Source organism: Cucumis sativus, chromosome 3 (genome assembly GCF_000004075.3).
Source record: "Cucumis sativus cultivar 9930 chromosome 3, Cucumber_9930_V3, whole genome shotgun sequence".
Classification (NCBI taxonomy): domain Eukaryota; kingdom Viridiplantae; phylum Streptophyta; class Magnoliopsida; order Cucurbitales; family Cucurbitaceae; genus Cucumis; species Cucumis sativus.
In genome coordinates this window covers 22,520,404-22,534,020 of record NC_026657.2, presented here as the reverse complement: position 1 = coordinate 22,534,020, position 13,617 = coordinate 22,520,404, and the positions used below count along the sequence as shown (strand labels likewise).

The following is a 13,617-nucleotide window of genomic DNA, read 5'->3' as shown; positions in this document are numbered from 1 at the left end:
TTAATCCAAAGACATGGGAATATGCATATTGCATACTAATAGCAAGATCTGTAACCAAATTCAGAACCATATTTCATCAAGATATAAACCAAAAATTAAAATACTGATATCAATATCAACAATGAAGAAGAAAGAGGGTATTTTACATTGCTCCGACTAAAATGACGACTTACCACAGCCCTAAAGGGAGCTACCCATCAGATTTTCCAACCCCTAGGGGCTCTTAATTGTTGTTATTATGTGGGCACCATGGAAGACAAGCTGCATTTTGTTTTCTTTTTTTTAAAAAGGTTTTGCTGCTGCTTCGATCATCTTCTTCACTCTCGTCAGTTTTTCTATCTCCTTCAGAGCCTGTAACACATCCCAATATAATAAATCAGGACTTTGAACATTTTAATGCTGATTTTGACAAAATAATCTTTATGATCAAGAAATTGTAGGCTAGATTACAAGTTTAGTCTTTAAACTTTGAAGACCGAGCCATCTTTAAAAGGTGTCTAATAAGTAATTTTAGCTCTGAATTTCAATAGGTCATTGATCTATTTAAGACCCACCAAATACAACATTGAATGTTAAGAGTCTAAGTAGACATAAAATTCAATTTAATATCCAACTTGCAATTAATTTTAAAACTTTAGATAGGCGACGTAGTAGGCACAGACTTGAAAGTTAGTTAGAAAAACTATAGTATTAAACACAATTTAAATTAAACTAAATAGACACAACATTGGAAGTTTGTGGACTAAACTTGTAATTTAACGAGGGCAAAATTTGTCCACTAGGCACTAGTGGTGAAATTGTGTAAATACTGAAAAGATACACACCTCCATTGCCATGTCTTCGGTTGTGACAGCATTGAAGTCATCATATCCTAACTTGCTTGCTAGTTCTGTGAGGCAAGAAAGTGTTAAGAAGCCAGAATAAGCATGTAAAACTGGGAGGATCTGGATCACATACTTTGGAGTGATATTAAAGCATCAGCCGTGGCATAGCCGTCTTTTACTTTTTGATAGAGGGAAGTTATTTGACCCAGCACCTACGTTATTCACAAGGATGGCCAAAGGAACGAAAGATGTCTATGAAGTTAGATCAATGCAACGAGAAAGGTGAAAGTTAAAACCATAAAAGAAAATCTACTTGTTTTGAACTTTCAAAATATTTTCGAACTGTTTTCAGAAAATTGTTGAAAAGAAATGAAATAATTATTCAGATTCATAAATTTGTAAATAGCGATTTCAAGTCCAAAATAAATTTTAACATTAGAGAACAGCACTAGTTTATAGTTCTCCAAAATGGGGTTAAAAGAGGTTAAAAAATATGTTGAAAACCACATTCAAGTTCAACAACTAAAACCGTTAATTACCTCCGAATATGATCCAGAGGTAGATATATCAAATACTGGATGTTGGCTTCGATCTTCAGCAAATTCCTCTGCTATCATCTGTAGGGGTAAATCAATCCACAATGTTATGCCGTGCCTCAAAAGCGCCCTGCATGTAAAATGATATCAAAGAGCAACTTGAGCATTAAAAATATTTGAAAATTGCCTTAGATAACTAAGCAGCGAATTTTCCATGAAGAATGTATACACAAAACTAGTAAAAGTTGGGCATTAAACATTCATACAGATTAGTAGAGCTCTGAACGGCGCCATTTCCAGCACACACAACTAGTCGACCCATAGAAGATAGTTGTTTTAACACTTCAGTCTGTAACAAAATGGCATGTCAGGTAACTGTGACTGTTGCAAGTGTTTACAAAGACGCATTTAACAAAAGATATATTGTCAAACATTAGCTGAAATAAGAGTCCTCAGGTACATGAGCCTTAATGTTTTCATAGGCTCCCTCATGAATAAAGTAAAAAACTCATTCACCAAGTAAACAATGATGAAAAAAGAACCTAGAGAATGGAGTTAATAAGGTGCTACTAAACTACCAGTTCAGACTAAATAACTTCTGAACAATAGTAACAAAGCTGGCATAACCTACCTCAAACGCCTGAAAACCCTTTTCATCACTTTGCTTATAGAGTTTGGCAGCAGCCTCACCACCGCTAACTTCCACAACTAAACTATCACTATATGCATTTGCACAGGCCATACAAAAATTCTGAATTAGCAAAGAAATTAGGAGAATAATAACACATACTAAGGAAGAAAAAGTACCTCTATAAGTACCTGTCAAAGTAATAGTATCTCAACACATCAGCCAGTAATTTCCCCAACTTAGTTTTTATGGAGCTGTTGATCCCTTCATGTGGAAATTTTTCATATATTAGTTTGTTGGAATTTAAATCGCCCCAAAGTAGAAAATCAGTGCTTACCCACGAGAAAGATGGAAGTTCCTTTCAGTTCAGGAGCCACATCCATTGCTTTCTTCTGAATTCAAACATAACAGTGTAAATAAACACTCAAGCTACAAGAAAAAAGAAGCCAGCTAGAACCAATTTAATGCACTATCACAACTCAAGCTTAAATAGTGCAAAAAATGAGTATAAAAAGAATTCTCTGAGGTTCAAAACCTACGTTTCTTTAATTCTTTCATTTCACTATAATATAGAAACTTTAGGCTACAGAAACATCTAACCTTCACTTCAAGAGACAGATCATCGACAGTGACCTTCGCCTCCACATCTAACAAAGGTCAACATGAATTACTGAGTAAAAAGAGATGAAACTGAATCTAGTTAATTAATCTTTCAGATTCTTACTCTTAAATTGATTTTAATTAGCTAAATTAGATTTCAATTTTACTCCACTCTCCAACATAAGGCCAATCGTGTTTCACCGAACTAAACAAAAATTAGCTGCAGAATTCAACGTCAAATGAAACTAATTAAGGCTCGGTACCACCAGTCAAAGTCGATTTCTAACTATACTGCATCCATGATTTACAAGCAAATAGCACCATAACAAAGGACACCGACGAAAGCAAGACCTCATCCATAAACCAAAAGAACTGAACCAAAATTCATTATTGAAAATACAAAAGCCATATCGATGAATTTACCTCGAGAAAACACATCGCAGTGACTCGTGAGGAAAAGGAACAAAAAGAGATTACAAAGCAACTGCAAGGTGAAAATGAATAAAAAGCTTGAACTCACTGAGTGCAGTTCCGTCTGAAGCTAAGCAAGATGATGGCAGGGATCTGCGGCGCCGAATAGCAGAAGACTGGATAAATGGTGGACAAATATGAAGTGGAAGACTGTTATTACGACGAAGAGAAGACGGGAGGGACAAGGAAAAGCTCGAATTCAAAGCCAGTGCTTCAGATTTTGGTAAGTGGGTATTGAATTGGAGATCAGTTAGTGGAGAAACGATAGTTTTGAATTTCATCGCCATGAGAAGCTCTCTCTGGACAGGAAACTCCTCGCGCAAAACCCCTTTATCCTTACCATGGGGGTCGCCCAACAACGAAAATATTGTTCTCGTAAATATGTGTAAGTTAGCGGTTGGTACCAAGGGGGTGGTTAGCAATTAGCATGCTATAAATAAATCTTATTTAAAAGTTTTTAATTAACTAAAATAAAATTATAATTATAATTACAAAATACTATTTAAAAATCTTCCATTAACTAATTATAATAGCATAATTCTTCACTTATCCGTATTAAACAATATTTTAAAACGTTCCGTTTACTATCATTTTTATTATTTTGTTACCGTTTTTACTATTTTACCTTCGTCAGTTTTTTATTCTTTACTTTACTATTTTCTTTTCAAATTAAAATAGTTTCTACCTCACATACATATTATTATAATTCATTTTAAAATAATATTACATCTAAACACAAGCTAATCTTACCCAACTAGAATAACATGAAAGTATAATAACTCATTTTTCACCCAAATATTTTTTGACAGCTATGTCTTGCCACCAACATTCAATTTTTATAGTTTATAAACAAATAGTACAAACAATTTTTATAGTTTATAAACAAATAGTACAAACATATTTAAATATTTTTTTTAATGTTAGAATTCAATTTCCTAAATTTCCACATAAGGATATTTGAAATCATAAAATACAACTTTGCTTTCGTTAAATTCCTTGTTTTAAAATTTTTGTTTTCAGATTCTCTATCAAACAAATCCTTAGATTTTGGAATAAAATTCACTTTTGGTTATTGATATTTGAAGTTTATGACTATTTGGTCTCTCAATCTTAAAACAGATATTTTAGTAAAAATGATTCTAAATAGTGTGGAGGCTACTTGGAAGTAAATGAATTATTATTTATAAGTATTTGACGAAGAATGCACTAAAATTAAGAAGAGATGGAGTAACATGTTCAGTCATGTGTCACTGAGATCAAAAGATAGCTTAGTATTTCTAGTGAGTCTTTTGAATAGAAAATGAAGGATACAAGTGAAGAAAAACAATTCATGTGGTTTAGCCAAAAGCAAAACATTGGGCTATAAGAACTTGAAGCAAGAAATCCTAAAGTATTAGCGCAAAAAGTGAATGGCTAGCACATACTGTACTGCAAACAAAGAAGAGTTGGAATACATAAAAAAGACGAACACATAAGAAGGTGAAGAGATTGAATCTCAACGTGGAAGCATTTTATTGCTCTTTGCCCCGATTCTTGTTACAAAATTAATTACACAAGGAAGAAAAAAAGCCTAAGCTTGTTTTATACAGGAATGAAAGGGAGAAGAATAATACTAAATTTGTACATCAAATCTATAAGGTCTTCCCCAAATCTTCAAAGAACAGCAAGAACCAACTGAAACACCACCAATTAACTCTCTCCATTATTCTCTTGGAATAAGAAAGATTGTGCTATCTTATTGTCTTTCTGGGAGGATAGTAGAATTTTTCAGAATGTAAAGAGGATAAAAGATGTAAGAGAGAGATAAAGTACGCCACACTTTTGTTCTTTTTTTCTCTTCAAATTCTCAATACAGAGATGGATTAAAAAACAAATACGTCAGGGGTTACCCCTCACTCTACTACTCCATGCCCGTGTAACTATGTGGGAGTTAATTTAATGAAAGGACGCTTACATGAAAACTTCTCTGAATGACCGCACTTCCTTTGATCACTAGGATCCTATTTATATTAATCCTTTGGTTGGATGAATTACCATCCAAACTCTCTTTACCCGCCAGTTCCTACATGTGTTAACTTACTGCTTGTCGGTCAATGCAACCAATCTGAGCTCAAAATGTAGCCTCTTGTCTACTCAAGATTAGACATTCCTTTAAGATGCTAACCTTATCTTCTCAAGAAACTAAACTCTTCTTTTCCTTCCTCTCCTCACGACATACTACATATTCCAACTCCTTTTTCTTGACTTTGCTTTGCGCTACCAGGTCAAAATGCCTGAGTTCTTTTGTATAGAACGTCTACTTCACTGCCACAACACTTAATGCAAACTTTCAACTTGCGTTGCCTTTCTTTTAAACGCAACTTTTTCTGTGAAACGCCTCATACTTAGCCACAATAACCCTTCTATCAAGCCCTTTTTTAATGGGACTCCCCTCTTTAGATTTGGGCCTCACACGTAGCCAAGCATTATGATGCATTGTGAGCGCGCGTACTATCTATGCCCATGCCATACAACCAATAGTGTCATGGCACTATTTTAGGGTTGTATTAATATTTTTGAAATTTTATAGTAAAATTTGGATATTTTCTATGGTTAAGGGATTAATTTTGATTTAAATATGGAATTTTAGGATAAGAAGAGTTTGAAGGTTTTCAAGCCAAGAGTTGAATCACAAGTTTGTGAGTGGCTTGAATTCAAATTTTTGTCTAATTGCTTAAGATTTGTAAGTATGATTTCAAGATTCCACTAGCAATAACTTGTGAGTGACAAAATGAACTTCCAAAATAGTTTCTAAACATGTTTTATTAATGATATTTAAAGTATGCTTTGAAAATATATGTTTGAGCTTACTAGTTTATAAGAGATTTGCAAAGCATGTGCCTAAAGTGTTTGAGAGCTAAAAGCATGGTTTAGTAAAGTGTGGATTTAAGCTTGGTTTCCAAAGTTTATATTATGTTAAAATCATGCTTATGCATGACTATGATTTTTGAAGAAAGTTCTTGAGCAAGTATATACTTCGAGCTAAGTTTTCAAATATGTTTTGATGAATCTATGCCCGTATATTTTATTTGTTGTTTATGGCCTTATGTGCAAGTATTGGTTTTTCCATTACTGATGTAAAGGTTGACGAGCCTATATTTCTTGTACATCATTGAAAGTGCAATTCGTTGTGCCTATAAGGAGAGGATACAATTAGAATTGTACCTATGTTGAGAAAAGTCCTGTCCGTTGACGAAGAGGTGTTCTGACACCTAGGCCATCTTTTTTACGTTTAGGTGTTTTGACACCTAGGCCATCTTATTGACGATGAGGTGTTGCCATCACTTAGGTTTCATGTTGAGAACATGTTATGGATATGATCAAGAAATGTTTTAAAGTTCAAATATCATGTTAAGAGGTATGTTAAAAAAAACTGGTAACCTGACCGATCCAAATTACCTAACCCAAACCTTAAAGATTGGAATGGGTTAGAAAATAGAAAAAAATGGGTCGGGTTACCGAATTGGGAAATTAAGGGTCGGATTGTGTAAGATACTTAGTTAAGACCCGTAGTTAAGACTCGTAGTTATGATAAGAATAAAATTTTGAGTAAGTGTCTTGAAAAAGGCGTTTTGGGTGGACTACGCAAGAAGAGGTTGGTTAGTCGGTGAGAAAAGTTATGTAACAAGATTTTTTAAAGTTGTGTCTTTATGCGATTAAGGTATTTTGCGAGATAAAGGACTGGGCGAGAAGAAGTAAGGAAACTTCCCACAAATTTCCTAAGGATACTTGTTTAGCAAAAAAATTTTGACCAATTAAATTATGTCACATCATCACAGTAAATATGGTGATGATTATACTTTTGTTTGAGTTTCGATAATTAAGTTTACTCAACCCAACCCAATTCAAGTTCAATAAACAAATGGACTCAAGCCCAAGTCCAGGAAGCAGATGGGCCCAAGTTCAAGCCCAACTCGCAAATGGGCTCAAGTCCAAGCCCACCTAAAGTCCATGAGATTTCTCTATAAATAGAGACCATTGCCATTCATTTTTAAGAATTTTTGGTTGAAGGAAGAATTGAAACTCGAAATACTGAAGCTCTGAAGAACTGAAGATTCAAACTTCTATAAAGCTCTCAAGACATGCAAGTTCTTATTAACTTCGACATCATCATCTTCTAAAAGATTGAAGACTTGGAAGATCAAATTTTTCTTGAATTCCAGAAGATTGAAGCTCAAATAGACTTACAACTGCATCCTAAAGACCAAAGATCAAGAAATTCTAAGTTTTTTAATTTGTATTCGAGAGAAGCATCAAAGGAGTAAATACTAGAGATTGTATTCACAATATTCATCAATAATATCAAAGTTCAGTTCCACGAATTACATTTCTTCGAAATCTCGTGTGAACAGTTTGGCACGCCCAATGAGACAGTCTCTACCTTTCATCTCTTTCTTTTTTTGAAGAACATCTCTAAGAAAATCATGACATCTCAAGGCAACACTTTCAAAGCTCTAGGTGACATTAGCAAGCAACCAAATACTCATAGTCGCTCAAGGGAATTTCATTCATCTTAGGATATGTCACCCTTTGAGGTCGCAAATAATATTTGAAAAAAAATCTCCAGTCCACCAAAAGGTGGAATTGAAATCAAAGAAAATCATGTGATTAATGAACACAACTCATCTTCTTAACGCCCAAATGAGGAGGTGCCTCATCTAAACATAATGTCAGTTATAGTGACTGGAGTGGATACGAGCGAAAATAGAATGATAGAGCTTGAAAAGAGGGTCAACATGCTCAGGAAGGCGCTTGAAGAAAGTGACTAAGAGATTGAATCTCTAAAGAATCAGATCGAAAGTTGTGATACTACTAAATCAAGTCACACACATACTATCAAGAATGCTGACAAAGGGAAGACAATTATGCAAGAAAGTCAACCACAAAATTCGACTTCAATTGCATCTTTGTCTGTACAGCAATTGTAGAAGATGATTGCAAACTCCATCAAAACTCAATATGGTGGACCCGCTCAAACTTCCTCTTTGTATTCCAAGCCATATACGAAGAAGATCAACAACTTGAGAATGTCGAATGGATACCAGCCACCCAAGTTCCAACTGTTTGATGGAAAGGGCAACCCAAAACAACATGTTGCTCATTTTATCGAAACATGTGAAACAACTGGTACGCGGGGAGATTTGTTGGTTAAACAGTTAGTCTGAACTCTCAAAGAAAATATCTTTGACTGGTACACCAACTTGAAGCCTGAATCCATTGATAGTTGGAAGCAGCTTGAGGGAGACTTTCTCAATCACCCGACATATCGTCAGCATGATGAAGTTGACAAACACCAAACAGCGAAAGAGGGAGCCAGTCATCGACTATATAAATCGATGGAGAGCTCTAAGCCTAGACTGCAAAGACAAGCTCGAAAAAATGTCTACAGTTGAGATGTGCATCCAAGGCATGCATTGGGAACTTCTCTACATTTTGCATTTAAAAAAAAAAGAGAGAAAAGAATTTAATTTTTTAAAAAAAGTATTCTTCTCGTTTGGCTTCCACCATTCAAAACAAAATTCATTGTTTCCATGTGTAAAAAAAATAAATAAATAAACAAAAAGAAAGCACAACAGCTCCAATACTCTTCTTAGAATCAGTTCCACCACTGACCATTTTCTTTTCTCCCAAATATTAAGTAAGAAATAAAAAAAACTTTGGAGAAGGCAAATACATAAGGAAGGGTGATAAACAAATAAGGAAGGGTGATAAGCAACTAACATGAATGATTTTTGCTCTAACTTTCTTCTCTATTTATAGAGGAGGAAATATGTCAAATCTCCAACTTTTCCTCCAACTCCTCAACAAATGTGTTAAGATTGAGTTAGTAGTTGGGATTAATTCCTAATCTTTTTCTTTATTAAAAAAAAGTTAATTCTTTAAATTTTTGTTTTCCTAAATAAATCTAGGATTGAAAATTTTGAAAAGAAAATTCAAATCATTTTGTTTTTCTTTTATTTCAAAGAAAAATAAATCAAATTAGGGGATTTAAATCAAAACTTTGACTTAAATTCACATTTTGATAAGTAGACAATATTCCAATTTTATCATTTTTTTTAAGTCTCAATTATCCCATTAAATTCATGGGTTAAAAAAAATTTCTCTTGGTCATATTTCAAAGGATTTTTATTAAAATCAAAATTCACTTTAAAAATGACACTGAGTTGTATTCCAAACTTCATATAACATTTTAACTACACTTATGTCCAAATGCATATTGTGATTAATTTAACATATTAACTGAAGTCAAAGTCAAGAACAAATCACTTGTATTTTTTGTTTCAGCTTCTCGTTTTTTAGACTTGTCCACCCATACACGTGCACTAATCTAAAAAAAGGAGCATTTGTTGAGCAAGAAATTTGACCAATTAAATTATGCCACAACATCACAGTAAATATGGTGATGATTATACTTTTGTTTGAGTTTGGATAATTAAGTTTACTCAACCCAACTCAATTCAGGTCTAATAAACAAATAAGCTTAAGCTAAGTTCAAGAAGCAGATGGACCCAAATCCAAGCCCAACTCGCAATTGGGCTCAAGTCCAAGACCAACTCGCAATTGAGCGTCCAAGCACAACAAGCAAATGGACCCAAGTCCAAGCCCAACAAGCAAATGAGCCCAAGTCCAAGCCCACCAAGCAAATGAGCCCAAGCTCACCTAAAGCCCATGAAATTTCTCTATAAATAGAGACCCTTGTCATAATTTTTAAGGATATTTGGTTTAAGGAAGAATTGAAGCTTTGAAGTACTAAAGTTCTGAAGAATTGAAGATTCAAACTTCTATAAAGCTCTCAAGACGTGCAAGTTCTTATCAACTTCGAGATCATCATCTTCTGAAAGATTGAAGACTTTGAAGATCAAACTTTTCTTGAATTCTAGAAGACTAAAGCTCAAATAGACTTGCAACTACAACATCCTAAAGATCATAAATCAAGAAATTATAAGTTTTTTAAACTTATATTCGAGAGAAAGCATCAAAGGAGTAAATACTAGAGATTGTATTCACAATATTTATCAATATATCAAAGTTCAATTCCACGAATTAGATTTCTTTGAAATCTCGTGTGAACAATACTTAATGGGCGATGCGTAGAGTTTAAATCGAGCATGATTAAGTTAAACTTAAAGATTACACATGCACCACTAAGAGTAGAAGTTGACAAGCTGATAAGAGATCAAAGATGACTAAGCTTATTTATAAAGTAGTATAAATAGAGGATGAGGTCATAATATTAAGGATGATTATTCTGAGAACTTGACGAGAAAAGTTTAAGTGTTAAAGTGTTATCAATTTGTCTATGCGAGAAGAAGAAGAGGAGAATCCTTTGAAGTTTATTTCTCAAGTGTTAGTGAGTGTTTTCCTTAAAATGTTTATGTTAAAAGTTTTCCTTATAAGTTCTTATTAATTTGAGTTAATGATTTCAATTCAAATTATTTCTAAAAAGATATTTATATGAAAAACTTATATGGTGTTTCAAAACATATATGTTTATGGAGATTTTGAATGTTTATGAATGAATGTTTAAACCATGAGTTATCTTCCTACTCATGACTTAGTTGTTATGTGCACATAACGGTAAAGACAGTCATGTAGAAAGGGACTGCATGGTGGAGTGAAGTTGACCATTGTAGAAAAGGACTTCATTGTGTTTAGCGGCCTCAAGAACAAGAATGAATCAAGATATTCTCAGATGTTGATGATGAAAAGGTCATCTCAGTAGTTTAAACGTGAGATGATAAGTTCTTATGTAGAGAATGATTCGGGATTCTTGGCAAAAGGAATGCTTTTAACTAATGTGTGTTTATGTATTTGATATAGTATGTGAGATGAAGCATTTATGGGAAATGACAAGTTTAATTGTGAAAAATGTTTGTGAAATTGCATTAGATGACAAAAAAAAAAATTAGAAAAAAAATAGCCCATAGTACCTCTTTCTTGCATACTGCGAAAATGAAAAATATGACAAGTGATTAATGACAACAAACGGCTATCAGATGACTATCAGAGGGTTATCCACTTATAAATTTGCTACTTTTGTAATTTAAAAAATGTAGTGACATGGACCTTATTATCATAAAAAAAAAAAATTGTTATTTTTGCAAGCACCTCAAAATGTTTTATGTAAAATTTGGGAAAATAAGGTTTAGAAAAAGGAATTTCGCGAAAAATATTTCTTAAAACCTTACTGTGTCTTTTAGACTTATGTTTTAAAATTTTACCTTTCAAGTTTCAGGCGTCAAGGCCATGTAGGGGAAAAGTATAAAAGGGCTTGTTAGGCGAGAAGAGGTTGTCAAGGCATTTTACATTAGTAGAAAAGTGGTCTACGACGACAGTTATTTACTGTCGTAAACAAATTTCACGACAGTTATTTTCAGTCATAGAAGCAGGAGTTATGGAAAGTCCTTCGACGACAGTTTTTAAAAACTGTCGCAATACGTTATTTTATGACAAGAAATAAATGTCGTTAATCAGCATTCAACGACTTCAAATAACTGTCATATTTTATTTTATGACAACAAATAACTATCATCATTTGTGTATTAACGACGGTTAAATAAATGTCGCGAATTCATTTCTTGTGACATTTTTTAATTGTCATGAATATGTTATTCGCAACAGTTTTTTTTTTAAAAATGTCATTGTTTTGCTATTGACGACATTTTTTTGCAGTAAAATATATTGCAATCGTGACAGTTCTTTTAAAAAAAAATTGTCATTGTTTATCTATTGACGACATTTTATTCCTGTCACATATAGGGCAATCGTGACAATTTATTTTGTTAAATAACTGTCATCGTTTTCCAATTTACAACAAGTAATAACTGTCACAAATTCATTTATTACGTCATTTATTTCCTGTTGCACATTTCTCAATTTACTACAGTTTTTTCCTGTTGTCCTTGCCGCTCCACCATTACACGAACCATTTGAATGACAATAATGTAGCTGAGAATGACAATTTTGAATTTATAATATTGACACCCATGTAGAAAAAAATAGCCAACACTTTAATATATATACACTATAATACAATTTATAATATTTGTACATCTCCATACAAGTTTCAACAATCCACATGTACGGAATCCTAGACCTTAATCAAAAAATATTTTAAATAGCATTAGAATACATCTAACAAGATTTTCTGCAGAAGCATAAACGACCAACCGAGAATGTTCGTCTCTGAAAATGTTCTTTGAAAGAAAACGCATGAAGTTGTCGACTCCAGTTGAACCTACAAAGACAACATGAATATAAGCATCCATGATAGGACAAGAGAGTACAACTCTTATAGAAAATTTCAACATTGAGCATTACCTATCATTGCAATTCAATAGTTTGTTTTAGTATATAAAACCACTAAAATTGATTAATAACAAATCATCAAAAAGTGAAAAATGGAAAGCCAATATCACAAATATATCCTTATTCCTAGTCCTTACAACAAAAAAGCTAAGACAATTCTTAGTCCTTAAAGTTCAAGAGTTTGTATTAGGCAATCATCACAAATAAAGATGAACTATGAATAATTATGCACCAATTCTCTCAGATTATTAAAACAGAGAGTAAGATTATAGCAAGTACTCAGGTTCATGACGAAAAAAAAAAGGCTTGAAATGCAGTTAGCCAAATTGCACTTCAATCAGAGTTTTGCGCAACTACGATAATCAAGGAATAGCTTTTCCTAACAAGCAATGAATGAGAATATATACCAGTTTGTGGAATGCAAATGATTGGGCAACTAAAGGGGTTCGTGTCAAAACATACATATATCAATGTACCATTCATTGCTGGCTTGCAACAATTTAGGGCTAGAGCTTGTTACTGGAATGAAGTGCCCAACATTATCCTATGTGGCACGTCCATTTGTTCAATACAAATTGAAAGGAATAGAAGAAAAAGTTGTATAGTTTTTGCATCATCAACAAGTAAGGAAGTCAACTGACTAATTACTCAATTCTTAAGTTACATGTGAGACTCCTAAAGAGACATAAATAATTAAATGCTTCATTAGCTTCCTCAAGTACACTATAATATAGGTATCCTAAATTTTGTATCTGGATAACTAAGTATTATGAGAAATTCGTGCAGAGTCTTGTAACTTAACTCAATCCATTTACCTGACTTGAGTGGTGGAAATGAAACAAACAATTTTTTAAAAGTGAGAGACTAAAAGAAATAAGCAAAACATTACAACCATTAAAGCCATCAAATTAACAAAACAAATTAAAGCCACTAAACTAAATCAAACAAATTAAAGACTTCACTTACATACAACCAACAAAATTCTTACTTCATTTACATGGAGAAGTAAAACGCCGTTACAAACCTGAAACTTGTCTTCATTAGAGAGTTCATCAAGATCTGCTAGAAAGGAATCAACCAAAGTAGCCTACAAACCCCAAGAAAAGAAATTGGAAATTAACAAACAAGATAAATGACATCTACCTAATGTTGTAATTTCAGGGACATGGAAGTCCCAAATGAGCTTCCATAAGTTACCTCTTGAAATTTC

At 33.2% G+C, this 13,617-nt stretch overlaps 1 protein-coding gene across 1 annotated transcript; it reads right to left on the bottom strand.

Annotated features, from left to right (window-relative positions):
- On the bottom strand, positions 1 to 3,462 carry LOC101205056 (probable inactive shikimate kinase like 1, chloroplastic). The gene is made up of 10 exons (XM_004149788.3): positions 3,109 to 3,462; positions 2,589 to 2,635; positions 2,326 to 2,380; positions 2,180 to 2,252; positions 1,992 to 2,079; positions 1,627 to 1,709; positions 1,364 to 1,490; positions 958 to 1,036; positions 825 to 889; positions 1 to 351 (listed from the first exon to the last, which is right to left on the bottom strand). Exons 1-10 carry the CDS (start codon positions 3,344 to 3,346, stop codon positions 283 to 285), a joined length of 924 nt encoding a protein of 307 aa, XP_004149836.1. The 5' UTR covers positions 3,347 to 3,462; the 3' UTR covers positions 1 to 282.
- Positions 3,463 to 13,617: the final 10,155 nt, after the last annotated feature.